Source organism: Centruroides sculpturatus, unplaced genomic scaffold, assembly GCF_000671375.1.
Source record: "Centruroides sculpturatus isolate CEXI.00-Female unplaced genomic scaffold, Cexi_2.0 scaffold1901, whole genome shotgun sequence".
Lineage (NCBI taxonomy): Eukaryota > Metazoa > Arthropoda > Arachnida > Scorpiones > Buthidae > Centruroides > Centruroides sculpturatus.
In genome coordinates, this window is record NW_019386240.1 from 60,881 (window position 1) to 86,019 (window position 25,139).

A 25,139-nucleotide genomic window follows, 5' to 3' on the forward strand; every position below is an offset into this window, starting at 1 on the left:
AAAAGGGTTTTTATACAAGATTTCTAAATAAGTGCTTTTACGGTGCATTGTTTTTAATTTCAGGCTAGTAAACTTAATCTAGAATCATAAAAAAAAAATTAAACACGAGTTATATATATATAATTTTCCAATTTTAAATTGTTGAAGCGAAAAAAAGTCCATTACTTGACTGTTTTCTTTGACAATGAGTTGAAGTTCGTGCAAGAAAAACAATCTAGAATTAAGGGAAATGAACGCGTTATTTTGTTTCGTTGAAAAGAGTTATTATATTAAAAATATTTTTTTCTATTTTTATTCTGATAAAACTCTTAATTTTCCTCCTTCCACAATTTATTATTTATGTATAAAATCAGTTTAAACGGGTAAATAGTTTGTTTCTTTTATATAAATCTTAATATTTTCTATATTTATTTTAAAAACTTAATTATGCTATTTAATATAAGGAAAATAAAAAATTTATAGAGAAGATTGAACTGTATTTAATATGGAAATAATATATATTAAAGAATGGATTAAGAAAAAAAGGGGGTTGTATTTTAAGGGTAACAATATATTTAAAAGATTTTTCCTTGTGCGAAAAAACAAGTTTTGTAGAGAACAAAATGATCTTTTCTTATTATAATAATTTTTTCGAATTTTTCTTTTCTTAACTCCCAACTCACTGACATAGTTTCTCTTTTCAGCCATAGGGGACAACGCGCATGCGCCCGAAACACGTGTTATTATGATGATACCGTAGTAACTATTGGAGAAGAAGCAGGTATACACACATTAACACGTGGTAGACATCGGGTTTATCCCAGCTGGGGCAGAAAGTTAGCAAAACTATCGAGGAGCAGCCGCGTTCAATGTAACGATGGTAGTAAGTTATGATTAAGAAAGAATGGTTGCTCCTTCTGCTCGTGTTCTGCTATGAAGTAAAGCTATGCATATCCAACTTTACAGGTAAGTTGATCTGTAAGAAATAATTTTTTATAATATTAAGTGAATTTATTAAATTCCAAAAAATAAACTTTCGATTTTTACTATTATTATTCCTCGTATTAGGTAAATTATGTTGTTGCTTAATTTAAATCACAAATAGATACATCTACAATATAATAATTAAAGGATTGTCTAGTCTGAAGTGCATATATATATNAGTATTTGTTTTTGTATGAGTGCATATATATATATATATATATTATTAATAATAATAAATAATATCTTAGAGAATAAAAATATTTAAAATTATAATTCGAATGACGAGTTTATGATAAATTCTATTACTTTTGATTATCCTTAAAAGAACTCTTTATGCTTAATTTCTAAGTTATAGCAAGATATTTTATATAATTAAAAATAACGTGTGTAATGATAGTAAATTTGGGCTGAAAACTAAATAGAAAGGAAATATTTTCGTATTTTCTTCTTATACTTTGTACAAACATCATTTATTGATGTCGTTGTAAGTAAAATTGCGGCTTTATAAATATCTAACAATTCATTTAAAAATGAACATTTTTTTTCTATAAATATCAACAAAATATATTAGTAATAGAATTGAACAATGCCTACTTTCATAACTTGGATAGGCTTGACTAATTTGTAAATAAATATTTTTCATGTTATAAATTGTTAAATGGAGCGTTTATTCTACTTCGTTTTCGTTCAAATTTAGAAAATTTATTAAATTCATAAAACTTTATGTTAAATATAATCTCGACATTGCATAATTTTACTCTTAATATACCTTAATTAAAACATTTTATCTATTTTTTATATAGTAATAAACCTTTTAAATATTTATTTAAAAAATAATTAAAAATTTATATATTAGTATGTTTACGTTTTATTTCAACTTATTGTCTTGAATTGACGTATTTAATAGTAAATTTTCAGATTTAATGCATAGATTAAACTCGAGTTGCTAATTTTGATTGATCGTGGATAGTTTTATTTGTTTACATTGGAAATAGTAACAATAAAAATGAACTGAAAATAAAATTCAGATGGTGAATTGATCATGAAAATTTCTCAAGACATTTAGATAACAAGCTAAGCTATTTGCAGCTTCAGTGAATTGACAAGACACACCCTATGGCTAAACAGATTTTCCTTCTCCTATCAAACTTGCGTCAATGTTCTTTACCCACTTCACGCAACGTTAGGGAGGCCTAATTTAAAAAACCACTGTAGCGAAACAGTGCGACAAAGAATGATGTCCTCAAAAAAGTTCCAAAAGTGTCTTTTAGAGGAAAAAAACGAAATGTTTTGATTCCAACTGGAAATCATTACTACATATTAAAATCTATTATAACATGATTTTCTACATTTCGAACATATAAATCAGGCTAACTGTCATCGATTGTATTTTACAAGGCGCGACTACTCTATTACAAGACAACAATTACAGGATTATTACTTTACAGTACTTTGTATCCTAATTTTTATAGGCACGAAACTAAACGTTTCTTGTACCTAAATGACTTTTTAGCAGTAATGAAGGTTCTTTCGAAATGAGATATTTCTCAGAATTTTAAGTATTTAAATATTTTTAGAGCCATTGAAAATGTTATACACGATTATTATCAGATATAACTAAAAGATTACCTAATATGAGATAAGAAATAACTAGCTGCTATTTGATTGATGTAACAAGAAGTAAAATTCTTTCGACCCACACCTTAACCTCCAAGCTGTAACATATAATATGCACGCAATGATGACTTAAATGGAAAATTATTACGAGTAATTTCCTTCTATTATGTGAAACTACTTATAGGGACGTAGCGAGAAAAAAACCACTTCATTACAGTTTCTTAACAGAAGGTATTGTGTACAGATATATCACTCGAGTCATATAAGTAGATATGCAGATGGCTTATTCATCTCATTTTCCCCCCTCTACCAACTTTAAATTTATTGTCTATACATATTCATGAATTTATCATTATAGAATACTTAAATAATCGATTTATATGTTCAGAAAGTATTGCTTTCTATTAAAATCGATATGTAAAATTCTATTCAATAGTGTAATAATGCATGTACATTTTCATATTGTGTTTGAATAGATGCCAATTCTTTACAGTAAGTGAGATCTTTCTTAATCTCACATACTGTAATTAATATACAACATATTTTAAGTACTACTGTCACATAATACTTCAAACTGAACTCTTTATTTACATTAAAGAATTAATAATAAATAATAAAATATTTATATATTATGTTCATAATCCTGTATAAAACTTTATATACATAATAAATTTTGAATTTATTTATTCCAAATTTTTATAAAATTTATAAAAATTAATTTAAAAGCAACACAAATTATTGAAATTAGGATAAAATTTAAAATCAAATCTTGATTTCAATCATTGTTTTATTTAAAGGAGAAAAGAAAGTATGATCGATTTATTTTTTTATATGTTTTAATTGAAAAAATGTATCGATTTAAAGAAAAACAAACTCAATTTTTATTAAATAAAAAAATAAGTTTTTTAAAAATTTTGCCTTCAGATCAATCGATGGTTAGTAAAATTCAATGAAGTGTTGCGGTTGTAAACTTCTTAAACTTTTAGTTGCTATTTAGTAGCAACAAAGATAATTTTGTCAGTATTTGTTTTTGTATGAGTTTTATTTATTTGAAATGCGGTTAAGGACACCCGTAAAAATTCTTAGACGCGTAAAAAAATATGTCATATTATATAGACATAAATGTACAATAAATTAATCTCATTTTCCTATTTTGCTTTTTATATAATTATAGTATGAATATTTTTGATCTAGAAAGTAAAGATAACAATCTACTGATAAAATTATATATTACAGTTGTACTGATTTTCACAAAGATCTCTTCATAGATAGCTCATATCAGTCTTACAGATTAAATTAACAATTTTATGCTCTAACAATTTTACATAATTATACTCCGAAATTTGTCTGGCATAAATGATAATTAAAGTAACAAAATGATTATTTTTTATCACATTTTCCACAGAATTGACCATTACTTTAAGTTTTCAATTTGTTAATATTCTTTAGAAGTTATTATACATTGTCCAACCTCTAATAATGGCTACCTCCAAATAACGACCATTTTTCACGTCCCGTCAGTGACCTTTTTTAAAGGTTTGGCTGTATTTTAATAGCCTAAATTCTAAAGCATATTTCCGATTATGCTTTAGAATTTTTTTAACAAACTGTGTGAAGAGATTGTCAACCTGTTAAACACATTTACTCGTTTCTTTTCTTTAAAACATATCCTAAAATTCTCATTTTTCTGTTAAAAAATTCAAATTATTTTAAAATTGTTTGCTTAATAATTAACTTATTAATAAAATTAGAAGTATTGCCAACTTATATTTTTTACAATATAAATATAAAAGAACAATCAAAAATTCTGTGAGGAAATTATGAATTTTAGTGAAATCTTTTTTACAAGTTTAGAAATGATTAATAAAGTTAAAAGTTTTAAAATATAATTAAAAATTATTTCTATAAAATTATAACTCAGATATTAATTTAACATTTTTAAAGCTTTTCAAACATAAGCTAAGAAGAAATAATAAAAATTTATTAATAAACTTATGGAGTTTCTTAAATTTTGATTCAAGTTTCTCAAGTTCTAATAATAAAGAAAGAATATATATTTAGTCGAATTAATAAAAATACATAATAATGATTGTAACTTAAATTCATATGTAATCATATTAAAGACTAAAATGTATTAAAGTAAATATTTATTTTATCATATTTTAGCAATAATTCTGATTAAATCATATGTGCATTAATCATATTCAATTGTCTGCAAATGACAGGGTTAAAAAAGTCTTTCAATCGTCATTCTTTAATGCTTCTTTGTCCAAATTGTTGCTGGACACATGTAGGTCAGTATGGCTGATGCTTTTCCTTTGTACCTAACATGTCAGCCAATACTTGAATAAAAAAAAGAAGAAAACAGTTGGCCTAGTTCTGGGGTTAGGTTTATATAACTTATCAGTAAAATGATCCAATTAGCCAAAGAATATACTTTCAATGCACAGTTCATATTTTGACATTTGAGATTTTCATACTTTCAATAACGCTTCAAATCCGCTCTTCGGAATATGTAATTGATTTCAAGTCGATTCTACTGATTTCATAAAAAAAGAGTTTATAAAATTACAGTATATAGAAGCCGATTTTTAAAAAGAATATTTTTCAATAAAAATATATAATATTTAATACTGTAAATCTGGTAAATTGCACACAAATATATACAAAAGATATAATTAATTAAATTTATACGGTTAATGCAAATATTAAATTTCGTTTAGTAAAATACAGTATTATTTTTATTAAATAATATTTCTAAAAGATAAGATTACATGACAAATATTTAAACATTTGCTCTTATTATTAGATAATTAAAGCGGATTTGTTGTCTTGAGATTTTAAAAACAGTTTTATGCTCGGTAAGAAGCCATTGTGTAACCCATCCGGAATGAAAGAAACCCATGTGTGAAAAAAATTGATTGAAAAAATATCGGAGCTTCGTACGTCCTTGCCTAGGGGATATTACAGCCTTGACCTTTCTAATTCGTTCATAATAGTTGTAGTGAGTTCCTGGTATGGAACGCCATATTGTTAAGATGCAATCAACTACCCCGACCACACCTTAATAAATAGAAGAGAACAATGAACTTAAAAAAATTTTATTCTTTATGCACATTCCATTCTCGTTGCATCATTTAAAATCCTGTCAAAATTTTTTTCTTCTGATTTGGAGTATAAAACGGAAAAACTTTCGCCTGGTTTTTAATTTAAAACTTCCATTGAATATTTAAAAATGGAAAAATATCTAATTATTTAATAAACAATTCGTAAATTTGCATTTTGTATAAATATTTCACATAAAAATCACTCTAATTATCTTTATCAACAATAATTAGGAATGTTAATAATATCCTCCAGTTATACAAATAAAAACGTTTAAATTATTATTACTGAATGTAATGAAAAATTACTTTGCATATTAAAAAATGTTCCCTATAATTTACACAGAATATTTTTTAAATAGGATATTAAAAAGAATTTTAAACATGTTTTAAACTCACTATCTAATTTAAAAAATGAATTAAACTTTTTAAATTTATATAAAACTAGGATAATTATTTTCAAGTCATAAAAAGGTTCTTATTAATTTTATCATTTTTGTAGGCTAATCGGAATTTTGGAACTTTTCACTGCACGATTGGAAGAATTAGTTACACTCCAATTGCTTTGTATAATTTTATTTTAATTTGTTTCACGATCGATGGTCATATAAAACTCTCATTTCATCATTATGACAACAAATTTTTATATATGTACATCTGTTAATATTTTCGTGTTTTTTACAGCTACTTCTCCAAATACCTCGTTTCTTAGCCTCCAAACAAATTGTACTCGTATGAATTTTCATTGAAATATAAAATTTAATATTAGAAATTTCTTATAGGAGCATCGACTACAGAAAAGAAGTCTATAACCGGAGACAACAAATCGCCTACATGGAAGCCCCATACCAACCAAACAGAGGGACAAGAAGGCGCCGACAGAGGCGTGGAATCGGCGTCGAATCGACCTTCTCGAGTTCGACGTAGTATTATGCAGTTAGCAGGAATGTTACGATGCACAACTGGGTGTGACCCTCTGGCCTACAAGAGCTACGGCTGTTATTGTGGTTACCTTGGGGCTGGAGATCCCGTCGATGACATAGATAGGTGAGAATTGGGAATTTACATATCTCAATCAAACTTGCGTCCTGGTCATAAATGCAAACAATTTTTCTGACTTTCGGAAGGTGTTCCTATTATCTTTGTATAAATATACGTACATAAACATATATGTAATTCGTTACAGAGTACAATAACACGCCATTACGCACGCGATGTTTCTGATTGCGTAAATTATGCTTTATGGTAGATTACTCTTAACTAGGATTCCTCCGTGAATATCTATTTATAGAAAGTCCCACTTTCTTGATAATTTAAAAGAAATTCTAATATATTCGAGAGAAGGAGGTTAACCTTCATTATACAATTACACGCGTTTTACAAGAGTATTTTTAAAACGCACCATTTTATCGTCGGTTAAGTTCCATTTATTTAGAAACTGCGCTGGTTTATTCAAACAAGTTTCGAATTTAACAGCTCGCAGCGGTAAGAGGACGAACGACGTCCTTGCTTGGCATGCCATTCAAGGTCGGTGACACAATTTGTCTCCACCCACGTCGTGGATTGCTTGAGATTTGAAAAACCCAGATTTGATCTCGACGTCATAAATCTGATATGTCGCCTATTTAAAATCTCTTTCTTCTTTCTAAAAATTCGCCTTTCTTTACATTAAAAAAGGTTTAAATTATGCCTTTGAGTAAAGGTCAAAGGACTTTATCTAAAACAAGAAAAAAGAAATGTAATCTGAAATTATCGAACGTCTTTTTTGTTCATTTTTTTGTTTCATCGACTGAACAAATTTTGAGATTTGGACTTTTCTAATGATCACGTATAAAGTATATTTTAGAAAAACAGTTAAATTATCACAACAAAATTGGATGAAATGTCTTTCTATACAATCTTTTTTTGTATGACAAGACAGTAAATATGTAATGTTATTCAAAATGAAATAATTAAATCATAGATCATGAAATTTACTATTTTTATTTGTCGTAATAATTTTAGTAGTTTTGTTTCGGAAAACCGAATTTCTAATGAAATACTGTATATAAGTTAGACACGTCTCTGCTCATTCGTTCTACTATAAGGAATTGTTCCGCTCTAATGATAATTATACAACAAGCGATAATGTGTAAATGTTCTCGGATTTCTAAGATTTATTTTCTGTAAAATAAAACTAGAATCTGGAACAAATACGTTAGAATGTAATTTATTTTATCGGATGAAACTAGGCTTAAAATCTTTTGTCATGGTCTGCTCCATTTTGTTTTACCTATATTCGTTTAGTGTGGTTTTTCTTTAAAAATTATATCTATTTCTTTATATGAAAGATTATAATTTACAGTGTGCATTTTATCTGCCATATATGTGCAGATAAAACGCACACTGTAAATATATAACTACTATTATATATATATATATGTATGTATGTATGTATGTAATAGTTAATATGTAAGTTCAATAATTCGAATAAAAACTAATATTTCTTTAGATTTTAAAACGGATGCAAACTAATTTCAAAAAATCAGACACTATTCTGTTTCAGATGTTGCTGGGAACATGATTGGTGTTATACTAATACTAGATGTCCTCAATTATTCCTTTATTTCTTCAGATATCCGTGGCAATGTTCTCCTCCCGGTATTCCACAATGCGGTAAAATATATATTTAATAATAATCTCATTGTTTCTAGACAACTATCACTATTTATAATTGTTCTTATATAACAGGCACCATGCCGGAAACTACGATTGCCCAGCAATGTGCTAGACAGTTGTGTATGTGTGACAGAGCTTTCGTTCAATGTGTGAGAAGATTTCCGTGTCCGAGACAAAGCGTTTTGTGTAAAACGAATCCAATGGTTGCCCTACAAAGTATATTTTTTGGTAAACGATAGATTTCCTTACTCCTCGTCTTCAATTTTATGCCATCAATAATCGCACATATTTTGTATTTTAAGACTTGTAAATACAAGTACTTTCAGCACGTAATGATTATCGTAAAAGAAAACTACTTACGGTTATGGTACAATTTTTAAGATTACATTATTTTATCGATTATATTAATAGATTCATCAAATCTATTAAGATCATCGATAATAATCGCAATATTTAAATTTGGCATTAAATCTTGAATTACTTTTTGTATATAATTTTATCCCAGAACATGATCTTAATCATCATATGTATGCACACACACACACAAGCACAAATGTATGCACACACACACACACAAGCACAAAAACACACATACACAAATGTATGTGTTTTTTTATTTTCATAATTTTATTTTTACAAAAGATATTTGGCGATGCCCAATGAGAAAAATGAGCCACTCCCACACTAACAATGGCACGATACTGAATTTTTGGATTAGATTGACGAAAATATGACATACGCTTAAGTAGCAAGGAGAACTTTCAAAACTCAATTGAAATTTGCTGTGAATTCGGCCAAATATACGACGATTAGCTTAAAATCTTTCACAAAAATTTATTTTTAAAGATTTATCTGAAATGTGATATATTCATTGTTAAAAAATTCAACGCCTTTTACCATTGTATTCGCGCCTAAGAAATGAATCGGTTAAATTCCGTTCATTAATAAAATGTAATAAGAATGTTAATCATAACAAATATATTAAATAGTTACATTATTGTATATTAAGCATGTTATTAAAATAAGTTTATTAGCGTTTATGTTTTTGCATTTTATTTACTTAACATTTTTTAAATAGCCTATACAGATAAAAATCATATTTATAAAAGTTTTATTTAAATCAAGCTACCATTCTTGCAATTAAAATAAAACGGTGTTTCTAATGTGTTATACAAAATGGAGATCTTATTTTCAGTAAGTTATTCAATGTGTGGTATTTAAAATCGTCAACAAGAAAGCTGCACTGTAAAATGTCATCAGTGAATATCCGAGCTCAAATCCGATTAGAATCATCCAAATAATATGAACAAGGAATCTTACAACATCTTGAACTCCTTTACCAGTAAGGACTGCCCATACTTGACGAAAATGTGAACTGGCTATGTAATTTTTAATGTTGTGATGTCATGTGTTATGATGTTGATAAACAAATATTTAATAGATATCCAAACAGATCTACTATCGCGGAATTGCAGTGCTCACCAGTGATCCTCCACACGCTAACACAGTAGTCACAGTATTCAAGCAAAACCGAAATTTGTTGCTAAAGACAATACACTGCCTGATCGTAGCAGTTCATGCTTCTTTGTCATGGCACCATTACAAATGAAGCCGACGATGAAATGGTAGGATTCGTAACGGTTGCCATCTGCGGTTCATTCAAAGCCTGCCCGTCATGTATGTATGGCCTGACGTATCCACAGTGTCGAACCTCTCCTATACAGATAAAAACTCTCGACGAGAAGACGGCGAGAAATTTGGCGAAAGATCTGAGAAAGGACAAGTACAGAAGAACATCAATTATAACGAAAGTGCAATGCACTCACGGACAAAAAGTTGCTCACAAAGAAGAGGTTGTTGGAGTGTAAATGTAATGCCAATAATTTCCTGTGCAACAAAGGTAAATTCACAGAAGCCTTTAGTACTTTCTAGGACCTCCTCTTGCCTGGATACAAGCGACGATACGGTCGGGTACAAGGGACGATACATGCAGGCAACATATGCTATTCTGCGACGTACTCTCATATTCGTAGCTGGCAGAAGCTTACATTCCCCAAATGCACGATATACTACAAATCTGGAAACCGGGCAGGCCAAACAAGTGTGGTAATATGACAGAGATATTTCTGGGTAACCATAGCTGTATGTGGCTGAGTATTATCTTGCTAAGAAAATGATTGTTTGCAGCTCTGTCATGAAGGACAACACATGAAGGTGCAGAATTTCCTGAACACATCACTGTGCAGTCAATATCCCACCACCAGTCCACCAATAATGCGACATTTCTCAGACTCCGTTAGCTATGCGTAATGTCTTTAATTGTATCGTAAAGACATTTGATCTTCAAACAACAGATTTACGAATTTTGAACATAGCGAGCATTAGCGAGGCTTTTTATGGGTTACTGGGATAGAAATGTTAAGACATTCTGGTAGCATTCAATCGGATCCATAACTGTAGTCATATACATAATTTACATATCTGTCTGAGACATAGCTGTATGCCTAGTTCTTGTAAGGTTTACGGCAACTTAAGCTCGCCAACCGATACTGGAATGTACAGAACTGAAAATGGAGTCTGGAAATGGAAAATCTCTCGTCGATATTACGGTAAGATTGCCAAAACGAAAAGGTAAACGTATGTAGCTTATAGGGAAAACGTGTGACTGAAATGGTCGACATCAGTACGAAAACTGTTTATTAACTGGTAGCTTACAAAAGCTCGATGTCTTCCTGTTTTTGAGGGATGTTAATGGAAAGTCCAAATCATGAACAATTTCAGAAGTCGAATCCCACAGAGGATTTTGGCCCGAGGCTGTCTTCTTCCTCCTACTTTATAGGAGACATTCAAAAGTTGGATTTGGTGGACACTGTCATTATGTTACAGGCAGTTCGAAGATAGACACAAAGGCTCACCAGAATCGAAACAGATCGGAAGTCTCACCAGAGAGTACATCGCTTTTGATGAATTTTCGAAGTTCAGAACGGCGCCTTGTAAGAATGAGTATATGAGAGCGGATTTTTTAGGCACAGATATTACCTAAGAACGTTTGCCTTTTATTTGGAAAGAGAAGAATGAATCTCGACCAAAAAAAACGAACTTTTAGCGTAATTTTGACAAAAAACCCGTGTCCTCGAGAGACGCGCTTTTATTCCCTCGATTGCCCATCCTGATTAATAGTGATTTCTCATCATCGCCTAAAGGTATCTTCTTTCCAGGTGGAATTTCAGACTCAGATCGCAAGAGAGGTCGCCATTAATGTTTAAGCTGATGCTAAAATACAATACCAACCTAAGCTGATCGATCTTAAGACTCACATTGTTTATGCATGTTTTTGTCGTGTTTATCTAAAAGTTTTAATTTTTTTTTCTTTTTTTGTAATAAAACATTTTTAAACACATTTAATGACAGGTTCAAACCCTGTCCGGAACCTCACACTCTGCAGTAATCGAACACCTCTATCTGGGTGAGTAACATTTTGCCAATGTATTTACTTTCATTAATTAATATACTGAAATAAAAAGCATTATACCGTAATCAAAATGAATGTTATTAGACTATAATTTGTTCTGTGAATTGCTGAAACATTTTAAATAAATAAATATATATATATATATATAATAAATATATATATTATTATATATATTTAATATATATAGCCTATATATACAAATGTATCACGACAATAACAATTAATTATATTTCGTGTAATAAAATTACATAAAAGTAATAAAATGTTCTGGACCCTAATTAAATTACATAAAAATATAATGACATATATAAAGTTTTACATGTAAGCCTACATATGCTGTACTATATATATAACTTATATCCGTAAGTTCATATTTCAGACAGAAACATCTGTACTTTTTGCATTTCGTTTATTTCAAACTTTTAGCAAGGCCATTATGGGTTCGGCTAGGCCCATTGTGGGCCTGGCCGAACCCATAATGGTAAGGGATGGGGTTGGACAGATCCGGACGGACCCTACCCGAAAAATTCCCGGAAATTTTCGACCCGTCCGGATTCGATCACGGGTCCACCAGAGCGGTAGGCTATCACCTTGACCGGCGACTATTTGAGACCCGGCGCTTAACTTTTACTACCACATTTCGTTTAGTTTCAGCACGTTAATACAATTAGTCAAAAGTATAACAACTTTTAGTCAAAATCGAAAATAATTCAACCCTCCTATCGCTAAATTATAAAAGCAGTTCTCGGTAATTTTATTATTGGTTTAAATTTACAACAAAAATAGTTATTCTCTTCAACATACTGTTTCATTTTATCAAGTCCTAATAATCACGACGACAATTATTACTGACAAATACCGGTAGAAAACAACTATTTTGTATAGGCATGGACCATCAACTGTTTGTAATGACTCGACAGCTTATGGCGAAGGACAAAAGGGATCTTGGTTAGAGGCCTCTTTTTGAAAAGATGAAATACGTAGAGAATGTTTATTAGCAAAAAGTGCTCTTAAAGATTATATATTTTATTACTAAATGTAACATTAATTTGTAAAAACCACTTTGAGTTCCTACGTTTTGCCAGAACCAGAGAAAAATCCTTAGCTGTCTCCAATCGACGGTTCTATTTATATGACATCCTATTCTTGGTACGAAATAATACCGTGCTCAGAGGGGAAGGAAAATCGGAAAATTTCTACTGGTTCCATTATATTCATAACTGCCAGTGCTAGTTATATATTTTTCGCTCTGCTCGAACAAGTCCCATCCACCCATGACCATGCCTGAGAAATGTGCTGTGCACATCTTTCACGTGAATTTCCTTAAATCGGAAACTTTTTCTAGAAACACGTTTTCATCAATGCTGTACTTTTCCGTAGTCTAAAATGAAACACGTTCAATAATGATGAGGTGAAAGTCTCTAAAATTTCTTAAACTTTTTATTTTAACATAACTTTTACGCGTCTCGGCGCTAATTCATGAAATACTAGCGAGGTTGAGGCCGAAGTTTTAAACGAGAAAACGTGTACTTCGGACGTTCGGCGCCGCTTTCCTGTAAGCCTAGAAGTTTGACAATGGTGTTTGGATAGTCAGTGGAATCATGCTCGACATTCCAAACACCATTGTCAAACTTCTAGGCTACTACATTTTCGCCTAACAAATAAAAAATGAAATTAATAGATAATAATAAAGACCACTCTTCTAATTGATCTACAGCAGTGGTTTGGTAACTTTGAATTTTGCGGTTCCTTTTATAAAAGATAAATTTTGGCGAATCCTATTTTCAGCTGTTAACGTTTAGTCAGTAATTAATAAACTACAGTACAATATTAATAAGCATCTGAGACAACTTATGATATTTTTTTGGAGGTTTTCTATTGCGTTGATTCGAAACATTTTGTTAAAATAACAGAATTAATACACTGCAAAAATTTAATAAATAGAATCAACTGTTTTATTTTTCAAAAAGTCATTAAGATATAACATTGGAATACATAATATATAAACACATAACATTTCATTTAAAGCGTAACATAGCTTTAAATAATATTTTTAAATATTTGCTAAGTAATAAAATAAAATAATGTTTAGAAAATTGGCCCGCGGACCACAGTTTTGGAACCACTGATCTAGAACTAACGGATTTTTACTTTCTATTCTTCACTTTATATTTTAAGAACGTATTTAGTCTGTGTCCAGAAAACAGGAAAATCCAGAAACATGAACCACTTTCGGTCCCAAACTTATCAGACATTTGACCCATTATTGTATTATTATTATTATTATTATTATTCAATGACCACACAGCAAATAGGGTAGAAATGCTGGTTAACATAAAATCACAAGTCGAACACTTCCCAAGCGTTTAAGACTGTGTGATATACCTTCGAATAATGCGAGCAGATCCAAGTAAGGTGGCCTTTTGCAACTGACAGATAGTAATTTTGTCAATATTTATGGCTTGTAGGTGCTGACTAAGATTTTTTGGCACAGCCCCCAGTGCACCAATAATCACTGGGACCACCTGTACTGGTTTATGCCAGAGACATTGCAGTTCAATTTTTAGGTCCTGATATCGACTAAGTTTTTCTTGTTGTTTTTCGTCAATTCTACTGTCACCCGGTATGGCGACATCTATAACCCACACTTTCTTCTTCTCCACAATCGTGAAGTCTGGCGTATTATGTTCCAGAACTTTATCAGTCTGGATCCGGAAGTCCCATAGTATTTTGACACATTCATTTTCAACTACTTTTTCGGGATTATGTTTCCATCAATTTTTTTCCCTGTAGGTATATGATAATTGTGGCACAAGTTCCAATGGATCATTTTGGTCACAGAATTATGTCTCTGTTTATAGTCTGTCTGTGCAATTTTTTTGCAGCGGCTGAGAATATGATCAATAGTTTCATCAGCTTCTTTACATAATTTGCATGTTGGATCATCAGCAGATTTTTCAATTCTTGCCTTAATTGCATTTGTTCTGATTGCTTGTTCCTGGGCTGCAAAAATCAGGCCTTCTGTCTCCTTCTTTAATGCTCCATTGGTAAGCCATAACCAGGTTCTTTCTTTATCCACTTTTCCTTCAATTTTGTCTAGGAACTGTCCGTGTAATGCCTTATTACGCCAGCTATCAGCTCTAGCTTGTAATGTAGTTTTCTTATACTGATTCTTTGTCTGCTGTGCTTCTTTATTATTATTATTATTATTATTATTAATCTGTATAGTTTTAGTTTAATTTAAATTCTAGAATTTTCCTTCCAATTTCTTTGTTCCTTTGTCTCGGACTTCGCAGAACTTGCCTCACTCCTAACCCATCAGGAGGTAGGGTTAGAACAATAGACGGCAACAAGGCTGGAGGGGAAAAGGAGAGATTCCAGAAGGATTCTTGGGCCAGACTCTGAGAGAGAAGGACGAGTGGCAGCAGACTCTGAAACGGAAAGTTGGGAAGCGCTGCAGAAGGAGGCCATAAGAATTGGATCGGCAGAAGAATCCGATCGTTGATTATAAAAAAGGAAACCCCGAAACGGACCCGAATTGTTCTAAAAGGAGAACAGCTGCAGAAAGAAGCCAAGACGAGGAACAGTGGAGAACCAACAGAAAAATTGGGTACCCTCTTTCCTTTAGTTCTTCTTACTTCCCCTTCTACCTTTCCTATCTTTTAGTTTAAGTTAGTTTAAGTTTATGCGCGCAAATAGATTTGTCGGAAGGTAGTTATCGGAAAAGTAACTACCGGTCTATTGGCATACCTGTTCACTCAGAATTTGGAAACGTTTGTAGGTAAACTGCGGGAATCCGAACCTTTTTTTTGTATATATGTATCTTTCAATGTCAGCGCGAAATTAAAGTCATTTAATTGGTAAGAACTAGTATTGTAACGAATAGTATATTTGGCCTCAGGCCGAATATTCGGCCAGGAGCGTGGCCGAATAGCCGAATATTTGGCCAAATTATTCGGCTCGATTAACGCACGTACGAAAATTGTCGCGCAAACCGCATTATGGCAAGGATCCCGCTCTCTATTGGCCCGCTGTCACTACGCTTCGCCAATCGCGTTAATTCTTGGCAGTTGTAGCGGACAGGCAAGAGCGTCATGGAAGTATGTGATAAATGATGATATCAAATGTGGATAACAACGAAATGACCTACACGTGTAAATAACAGAAGAAGAACAGAGAAGGACCGCGAAGTGAAAATGTGAAAATAAATATGAAATTGAGTTGATAACATAATCGAACAAGTCGAAGCAGCTTATTGGCACGAAATTCGCGGCCCTCAATGCCAAACAATTATTGTCATAGACTTCTGAAAGCTAAATGCTTGTAATGAAAACCACTTAGCGTGCATGGGCGAAATCCTGGGGCCATTTGGGCTATCAAGCTGTCTCGAATCTGTGAAATCATAACTGTGACTTATATCGACATCCTATTTGTCTCTTTTCTCCATTATAACCAGGCTGAGTCACGTAATTGTAAAATAGGAACTCTACGACGGAAAAGTGATGAATCAAAAGTATTGTGAGCGTGTATTATAATGTATGCACAGGCATACGTGGATTAGAGCGATAGAGGAAAGAGAAAGGGAAGAGCAAAGACGAGCGCTTAAAAAGCTTAGGCAGGGTCAGATCCTCAGATGTACGAGGATTCTCCAACGATAGACGTGTACGTGTGCTGATCTTTGTAATTATAAATTGTGAATACATGTGACTAATATTATTTTCCTTTTTTATTTTGTGCATGTTACAAGTTATAAATAAATATAAACAAACAACACTAACTCGATAACATTAAATCTAAATACCAAAATGATTAATTTACTGTGTTTTTATTATTTATTACTCCTATTTTTAGGTATTCGGTATTCGGCCGAATAGTGAAAAATAGGCCAAATACTGAATAGTAACCGAATATTCATTACATCACTAGTAAGAACGTATATGTGTTTTCCCTGTCCGTGCTGCACATTCACAATGCTATGTTTTAAATACAGAAATACCACAGGCCTCATAAATAACAGTTTCACTTTGATGGCTCGAGTGCTACCATAATGAATTTAACTCATTAATCAGTCGTTTATATTTTCATTTTACTTATAGGTAGTATTGAATAATGAGTTTTATTCAATACCCAATTACTCACTAGTTTTCTGTACTTATTAAAATGAATTTTAGCATGTGATCCTTAATGTATTTTTAATACTTTAATGTAATATCAATCACAGTTCTCTGTATATTTTTTTGAGTTATTGAATATAATGTTATTTTATTAAAATATTTTTGACAAATTTTCAATAAGAATTTATAACTCTATTCTTCTAAGTTAACATTACTGTAAGCAAAGGCCTTATAAATTGTAGGTAATGTTCAAGATTTCTTTTTATGTGTAGACCTAATAGTAGGCAAGCAATAAAGAAGTTTTATTTCTTTCACATAAGTGTGATTGCTATTTTTTGTATTACTCAGTAAAAAATATACTCTGTGCAGTTTGGACAACAGTGCAGAAATCTATAGCTGGTTGCCCTCTGATCAATTAGCAAATATTCTTAATTTCTAACTGTGCCTTCTTCCCACCACAGCTGAAGGGGAGCGAATGACACTGAGATTCGAGAGTTGCAGATGTTCGAGCTCTCAGTTGATCAATGTGACACTTCCATACTGAACCATTAGGAAGTTCAATGTTGTATGTAACAGGCAAAAGTTTCTCAATAATTTTACCTGCAACCCAATATTGTTTAAAACAAAAGTCATGAGCAAAAATTGTGTCTTCTAAAGTAAAAGAACACTGTGGATGAAAACGTGTTTATCCAATAAGGTTAAATGATGCAATAAATCTAATCTTGAGTGAAGTTTTCTGTTGAATAGCATCTCACTTGGTGTTTTACCAGTAGAACAGTGAGGAGTGGTACAATATGAAGTTAGAAATCAAAGAAGAGATGTTATTAAATCATTTTCACAAATTCATTTTTTTATAGAAGGTATTGATAAATCCTTCAACTGCCCCATTAGTTGCAGGATGGTACAGTGGAGAGAATGTCTGACGAATTCCATTCTGTGCTAAAAACATTCTGAATTCACGAGATGTGAATTGAGGGCCATTATCAGAGTGAACATGTAATGGAAGGCCATGTAGACTAAACCAAGACCTAAGTGTCAGAATAGTAGCCAAAGAATCTGTAGATGGCATTATTTGAATTTCAGAATATTTAGTTCTTGCATCAATACTTATTAGAAACATTTTTCCAAGAAATGGTCCAGTGAAGTCGACGTGTTGTAATCTACTCCAAGATTCCTCTGGAATTGGCCAGCTTAAGTTATTAGTAGCAGGAGGATTTCAATGGAATGACTAACATAAGATACAGTCTTTCACTGTGCATTCCAGATCACTATCAATGTCTGGCCACCAAAACAATTGATCTGGCTAACATTTTAGATTTAACGATGCCTTGTGTCCAGAATGTAATTCAATGAGAACATTTCTGTGAAATTTCTCACAAACGAATATTCTATTGCCCATAAATATTAAGTTTCCTTCTAGAGAAAAGGAATCCCTGAATTTAAGAAATGGTTTCACAAATGCATTTATCTGATGCCAATTATTCTTGATACCCTTACGCAAAGCAATGAAAAGTTTATCTGTACAAGATGCTTCCATAAAAGCACTATTGGTGAAAGGAAGAGAGTCAAACTGCAAATTAAATAACGAACTTGGAAGCAAGTTACTAAAGTCTTCTATAAATGAATCATTACTGGTATTTCTGGAAAGGCCATTGACTATAATATTGGTTGAAGAGATGTAGTACTTGATTGTATAAGTATAATCATTCAATATGATGCTCCATCTTTGTAGTCTAGCAGCTACTATTTTGTTTTGTCCTCTCTTATCATCGAAAATTGCAAGGGCTTATAAAATGAAATAGCAACCAATAAGATATTGTTGAAATTTCTTGATACCAAATATAAGGGATAACACCTCTTTCTCTGTCTGAGAGTATCAATGTTGAGCAAGCGAAAGTAAAGCATTAGCAAATGTGATAGGGATGTTTTACATTCTTGATAATGTGAAAAAGAACAGTGCCGACACCAAATTGAGAAGCATCTGTAGCCAAGTATAATTCTTTGTTAGGATCATAATGTATAAGAACTTTAGCTTATTTTAATGAGTTTTTTGCACTTTGAAAAGCAGAATCATGCTCTTTTTTCCAGATTCAAGGGCATCCTTTATGTAAAAGTTTGTAGAGGGGGTGTAAGTAGACAGTTTAGGTACAAATTTAGAATAATAGTTCAACATACCTAGGAACGAGCGTAGAGAATGAACATTACGAGGCTTATGAGCTTTTAATATAGGATCCAGTTTTGATGATAAAGGAGCAATTCCTTGTTTTGAAATTTCAAATCTTAAGAATTTTACAGAATCTTGTAAGAATTTGCACTTTTGTTTATTTAGTTTGATTCCTTCTGCTTCACAAATAGATAGAATTCCTTTAATATTATTCAAATGATCTGAGTGATTTCTACCAGAAGTAACTAAATCATCAAAATATGGCTGTGTTTTTCAAATTGTTGAGAATAAATTTCTCCATTGCTCCTTGAAATAAAGCCAGAGCAGATGCAATACCATATAAAAGATGATTGCATCTATACAAGCCAAGATGAATAGTAATAACCACTAAGTTTTTATTTTCATCATCCAGTTGAAATTGGTGACCAATAAGATTGCCATTTCACTTATATAAAAGCATAAGCATCACTTAAGTCAGCAGTTTCCAACCTTTTTTCATTAGCGTACCCCCGTGGTATTTCCAACTTCCCAACGAGCAACGCATGCACAAATCTCGCACTGCCTGTTTGTAGAGAGTTGTCGCCATTTTGAATTTTATTTTGACTCGGTTCTCGGTCCCCCAAGTACCTACAAGTCTGGTTTTTTATGCACGCATGATTTGGTCACCAAATACTTTGTGCCAAATTGCAACTTTTGACATGTACTCCTTCATACCTCTAAGCTGATAACACAACAGGCAGTACACTTTTATAAACAAAACATAGTCTTATCAATAAAAAATTAATAAAAATACTGAATAAATAATGAAAAAAATTACCGCTTGTAGAGAAAATCTGGAGAAACTAGCTATGTCCCTTTCCTTGCAAACATTAAAAAATACTTTTTATAAACAAAAGAATACTTTTTTCAAACAACATGTGGGGATATTGTTGAGAGATAATAATAATAACAGTAACACACTCCACCATCAAAAGTCCATAGCATAATCACTAATCACACATAATGGTATCCCCACTACCATTGACTGACTGCACAACATTTATTGATCTGTTGCATTGTACAATTGGCAGCATAAGTTTTTATTTCTATTTTTGCATTTTGAAATGTATAATAAAGTTTGTGATTGTTGCAAGGAACATTTTTTACCTAATAATTTTTTAATACTATTAATTTGTGATACATAATATATTATTTTTTCTGCCATAATAAGTAACTTTTTTCTGTACCCTTAAACAACCTATCGCATACCTTGGATTGGGAATCACTGACTTAAGTCAAAGGTAGAAAACTCCTCACCTCCAAGTAATTTTATGGAAATCTCTTCCAAGTGAGGTATTGGATGGACATCTATTTGTAACATTTTATTCAAGGTTAGATTGAAAGGTCCAGCTATTTTAACACTATCCTCATTTTTAGCTACTGGAATTACAGGTGTAGCCCAAGCACTGTTGGATATCTTGGAAATTACCCCAGCCTTTTCTAACTTAAATAACTCTGCTTCAACTTTATCCCTGAGAGAAAAAGGGACTGTCTTTGGTTTAAGAAAAATAGGATGTGCATCTGGTTTTAAGGTTAAACGAAGAAATATTTGTAAGGATGCTGACAGGGGTGAGAAATGTAAAGATAAGCGAGGGGTCATGACAAGCATGCCACAATCACTGAGACAGGGTTCCATCATTTTCACCATTTAATAAGACATAAAAACATTCTTACACCAAATCACTTGAATTAAGAAGGTTCAAAACTCCAAATGCTAGGAGTATGTCCGCAATAACAGTCTGAAAGTTCAAGATGTTTTCTCTGTTTCAGTATCGTCAACGAGTTCACTGGCCTCGAAGCTTATGGCACAGTTCCTGGCAGTTTCCTTTGACGACTAGTGAATTGGAGTAACATGGAAGAACACGGTAGATGGAGGCTGGCTTCAGCAATGTCTACAATTTTTCTCGGGGAACCCTCACAGAAGTACCCACATCCAAGTTAAATGAACTGCAATCCAAGAACCTCACATCCTTGAATTCTGCATTTATATAAATTCCTTCCAAAGTCGCCATTTAGAGCCTGTACACACTAAGCATTTTTCAACGCGTGCTTTTAAACGCGCGTTTATGCGCATTTTAAAGAACCAAGAGTTCTATGTAGCCGTACACACTCAAACGCACGCTTTTGGCCAAGCGCGCGTTTATAGATTTTTGTTAAAACGCGCATTTTGCGGGCATTAGCCGAGCGCTTTGAGATATATGTGCTGCCATGTTACCGTACATGCAATCGCGCGTTTTCCCGGCACTTTACGAGCGCTTCTAGATTTGCGCCGCCATTTTGCTGTATATTCGATCGCGCGCTTTTGGGTAATATCTACTTTTATAATATGGAGTAAGTCGTCAAATGATTTTATAGACATTTTAAAAGAATTAAAAAACTTGAATTTATTTTGTCTTAGTTTTAGATACAACGTCGCAAACATTTCATGCGTCAGTCTATCTCGTAATATTGCGTGCACCCAAAATTCTCTTTGCCTCTGCCGTTGTCTTTTATAGTGACGATAGAGGAGCCACACACAAGCAATCACTTCCACATCCATTTCCAAACCGAGCCAGTGCGCACGCTCCGCTAAACACTGGTCGAACGCCGAGCTAACGCGCGTTAGCTCGGCGTTCGACGAGCATTTAACGCGCGTTTAAAAACGCCTAGTGTGTACACAGCCTTAATTGTCTTTCTTCATCACCTGGTGCCAATCGATATCTGTCGAGGGGGCGTGGGAGAGGTCAACTTTGTGACTAAACCCAACTCCTCTCTAACCATGTTTCCCTTGACTTTGGCCTTTTCAACACCATTTTTCTTTTGTTTTAATATTTTACAAAAAAAACAAAAAAAAAAAAACAAACCCTTATTGTTTAAACAAGACCTTTAATTCCTCCCTTTTGTGTTGTAAAAGATTTTTAAGATCTAGTTAATACCTCCATTCAGACCTTCAAGTCAACCCCAGTCCGGGTCCTTACATATTGATTTAGAACATCCGATACCATCAAAGTGTGGCCGTCGGCCATAATATTGTATAAAATATATTAATTTTAGTTAGTTTTAAGTTTCTTTGTTCCTTTATTTCTTACTTTTCTAGAACATTCCTTTCCAACCTTTTCCCTTGGGTGGGATTAACAATCCCAAGAAATGGGAATGGAACAAAGGGTGAAGTGGGACCCTAAGGCAAAAAAGAACAAAGGAAAGAGCAGTCGAGGTGGAACTCTCGAGGAGGACTGACGAGAGAAGGTAGTGCTCTGGATCGCGTGTGAGACGATCGGAGACTACGAAGCTAAAGGAGAAGTCTGGGCTCGAAGTCCGTAGAATAAGGACGGAGAAGTGGTGCAGCGTCAGATTGAGTGTAAAACAATTAGAAGCTACGAGGAGCCAGCGAATCGATAGGAAGAAACTCTTATAATAGAATTTTAGAGGAAGCCATCGAAAGAATCGTACGAAAAGACATAAAGGAAGGACGAGAGACAACGTTCCACGGAAAGGTCCACGTGGTGTTCCACCCAAGGTTTCGAATTCAAAGTCCCGGGTATTTCCTTCTCCCTCTTATACTTTATTATTTCTCTACTCTCCTTTTTTTTTTCCTTTTTAGTCATAAGTAGTGTAAGAATTATTTGTAAGTTTTTGTATCGCGTATAGTCGTAACCCTCAATTAATCCGCTGTTTGTTAGATCGAATTTTAACGCCTGTACGTACAGTGATCATTGTATTGTTGGGATCTGGAAGAAACGAACCTGTTTCGAAGTGACAATAAATATCTTTGTGTTCAATACATCCAAAGTGTATTTATTTCGTACCTTTCCGCTCGCGGGACATTGTACTTGTCGCAACGAAACACCACAAAAGAATACTATAGAGTATTTGTCTAATAGACTAAGCAAATTTGGTCTGTATGTGAAATACTGTTGATTTTACATGAAATTTTTAGCTCTCGAATCCAATCTCTTCCAAGGAGATTAGCTTTCCCATGGCAAACCACATAAAAGTGAAGTTTATGATAAGAGTGATTGTAAAGAACTAGTATGATAATAAATTCTAATACATTCAACTTGAAATTCCCATATGTGCAAAGACAATGTGTGACTGTCGGCCATATATATATATTTTTGTATATATCAAAACTTGTATATTTATATAGTCATAATTTTATTCTATTTCAGTGATTTCCTCTATTTCTTTCTTATATCCGTTTCTTGAACTTTCTGGAATGACCATTATTGCCTTTGGATAGGATTAGCCATTCCACAAACAGGAGAACAATAGGAGGTAGGGTGACCGGGTGAAAAATTACTGACGAGTTGGTCAGTTTTGGACTGGAGACCAAAGGGGTTAGATGCATCGTTAAGAAGGTCAAAGGGAGATCTAGACAAGAGGATTGTGAGGAAAAAGACTGTTAAGAAAGGAGGTGCGAAAGGAGATCCATACTAGTGAAAGGTTCGAAAACATGGCAAGAGAATTCAAAAATCGAGAACCCTGCGCTCAGAAAGGAATCAATGAGACGGCAAGTACAATAACCTCCAAAAGAATTCCTACCCAAAGAGTATACCAGCGCAGACAAAAGAACAAATCCCGGGTGACTGTAGACTTCTATTCTTCCTCATTCCTCGCTTTCATATCCCTATTTCTCTCTTTAGGTTAAGTTAATTTTAAGGTAGTTTAAGAGTTAGTTAAGTAAGATTTACATATGCGGTTAGGCTAAGAAAATTGTTACGTGACTATTCTGCAGGAAAGTTATATTCCTGAATTGTATGAAAATCCAACCAAAAAAAAATCCTGATATGACACACCTCAAATCTTGTAAAGTTTTACAAGAACAGTTGGAATTCTTTAGAACCTAACCTGTTCATCGTGAATAAAGAAATTATTGTGTAACCTAAGAAGTTGTCGTGTGACTTACAAATAAAAGAAGAAATCTTTTGTTTGTATGTTTCCTTCGCAGGCAACATCAAATCATATAACGAACTACCACAAATGTTCAGACTCATGTAGAGAAAAGGATAAGAAATCTCTATTGAAAATGGATTCAGGAATGATGGAAAATGGGGAGCCAGTATCAACTTCAAATCTAATGTCTTTCCCATTAATGGATAAAATGAGGACAGTGGGTGGGACTGGTGTGGATACATCTTGAATATTGAAAAAGGTTTAAATAAGTAGGATTATCTATTTCTGCATAACTATTTGATTCTTTGTGGATACGAGATAGTTGATGTACACTCACATGAGGATGCTTAGTTCTTCCACATACTCTTGCAATATGGCCAGTCTTGCCAAATTTATTACAGGAGACTGCTCTGAATTTACAATTCTCACGGGAATGGTCTGTGCTTCCACATGATCTACAAATGTAAGTACAGGTTTTCTTTGTTTTGTACTTAATTTTATCTCTAGGACTATTCTTGCTAATTTCTTTCTTTCTGTTAGAGAACTTTGTGGAACGAATTTTAAAACAATCATTTTCAAATGGCAATTTATTGAAACAACCTGCATCAATCAGAGCTTGTTCCATAGCGATAGCATAATTGATCGCTTTCTGAAGATCTAATTCTGACTCATTTTTAGCAAATAAATTTGAACGAATCCTGGGGTTGTACAAACCTGATACGAATTGATCTCTTAAACATGTCGCAAGGGAGTCTCCGAAATTGCACTTTTCACTTAAGGATTTTAAATCAACTATAAAATCATTAATCGATTCTCCTTTTTTCTGTACCCGGCAGTAAAGTTTGCTCTCTTAAAAATTATACTAACTGATTTATTTTTATGAAATCTCATTATACTTTTTAAGTTGGAAAATGTCTTTGAGGAAGGTTTATCAGGTTGGCAAAGGTTTCTTAACAATTTATACCGGTCCCATCTTACTAAGAAGAGTAGCCACCATTTTCCTATTGTCAGTAATATTAGATGCTATAAAGAATTCTTCCAATTGTTCCACATATTCATCCCAATCACTATTTACCTTATAAGGATTAATTAACATTAATTGCATTTGCTATTTCCGAAATTTTTCCGCAGAACGA

The 25,139-nt window shown here is 32.7% G+C and overlaps 1 protein-coding gene and 1 pseudogene across 1 annotated transcript; one reads left to right on the plus strand and one right to left on the minus strand.

Annotated features, from left to right (window-relative positions):
- Window positions 1-828: 828 nt before the first annotated feature.
- Window positions 829-9,293, plus strand: LOC111614227 (basic phospholipase A2 PA-12C-like). The gene is made up of 4 exons (XM_023355610.1): window positions 829-945; window positions 6,467-6,731; window positions 8,230-8,339; window positions 8,415-9,293. Exons 1-4 carry the CDS (start codon window positions 870-872, stop codon window positions 8,579-8,581), a joined length of 618 nt encoding a protein of 205 aa, XP_023211378.1. The 5' UTR covers window positions 829-869; the 3' UTR covers window positions 8,582-9,293.
- Window positions 9,294-17,084: 7,791 nt separating this feature from the next.
- Window positions 17,085-24,576, minus strand: LOC111614228 (annotated as a pseudogene).
- Between the last annotated feature and the right edge of the window lie 563 nt (window positions 24,577-25,139).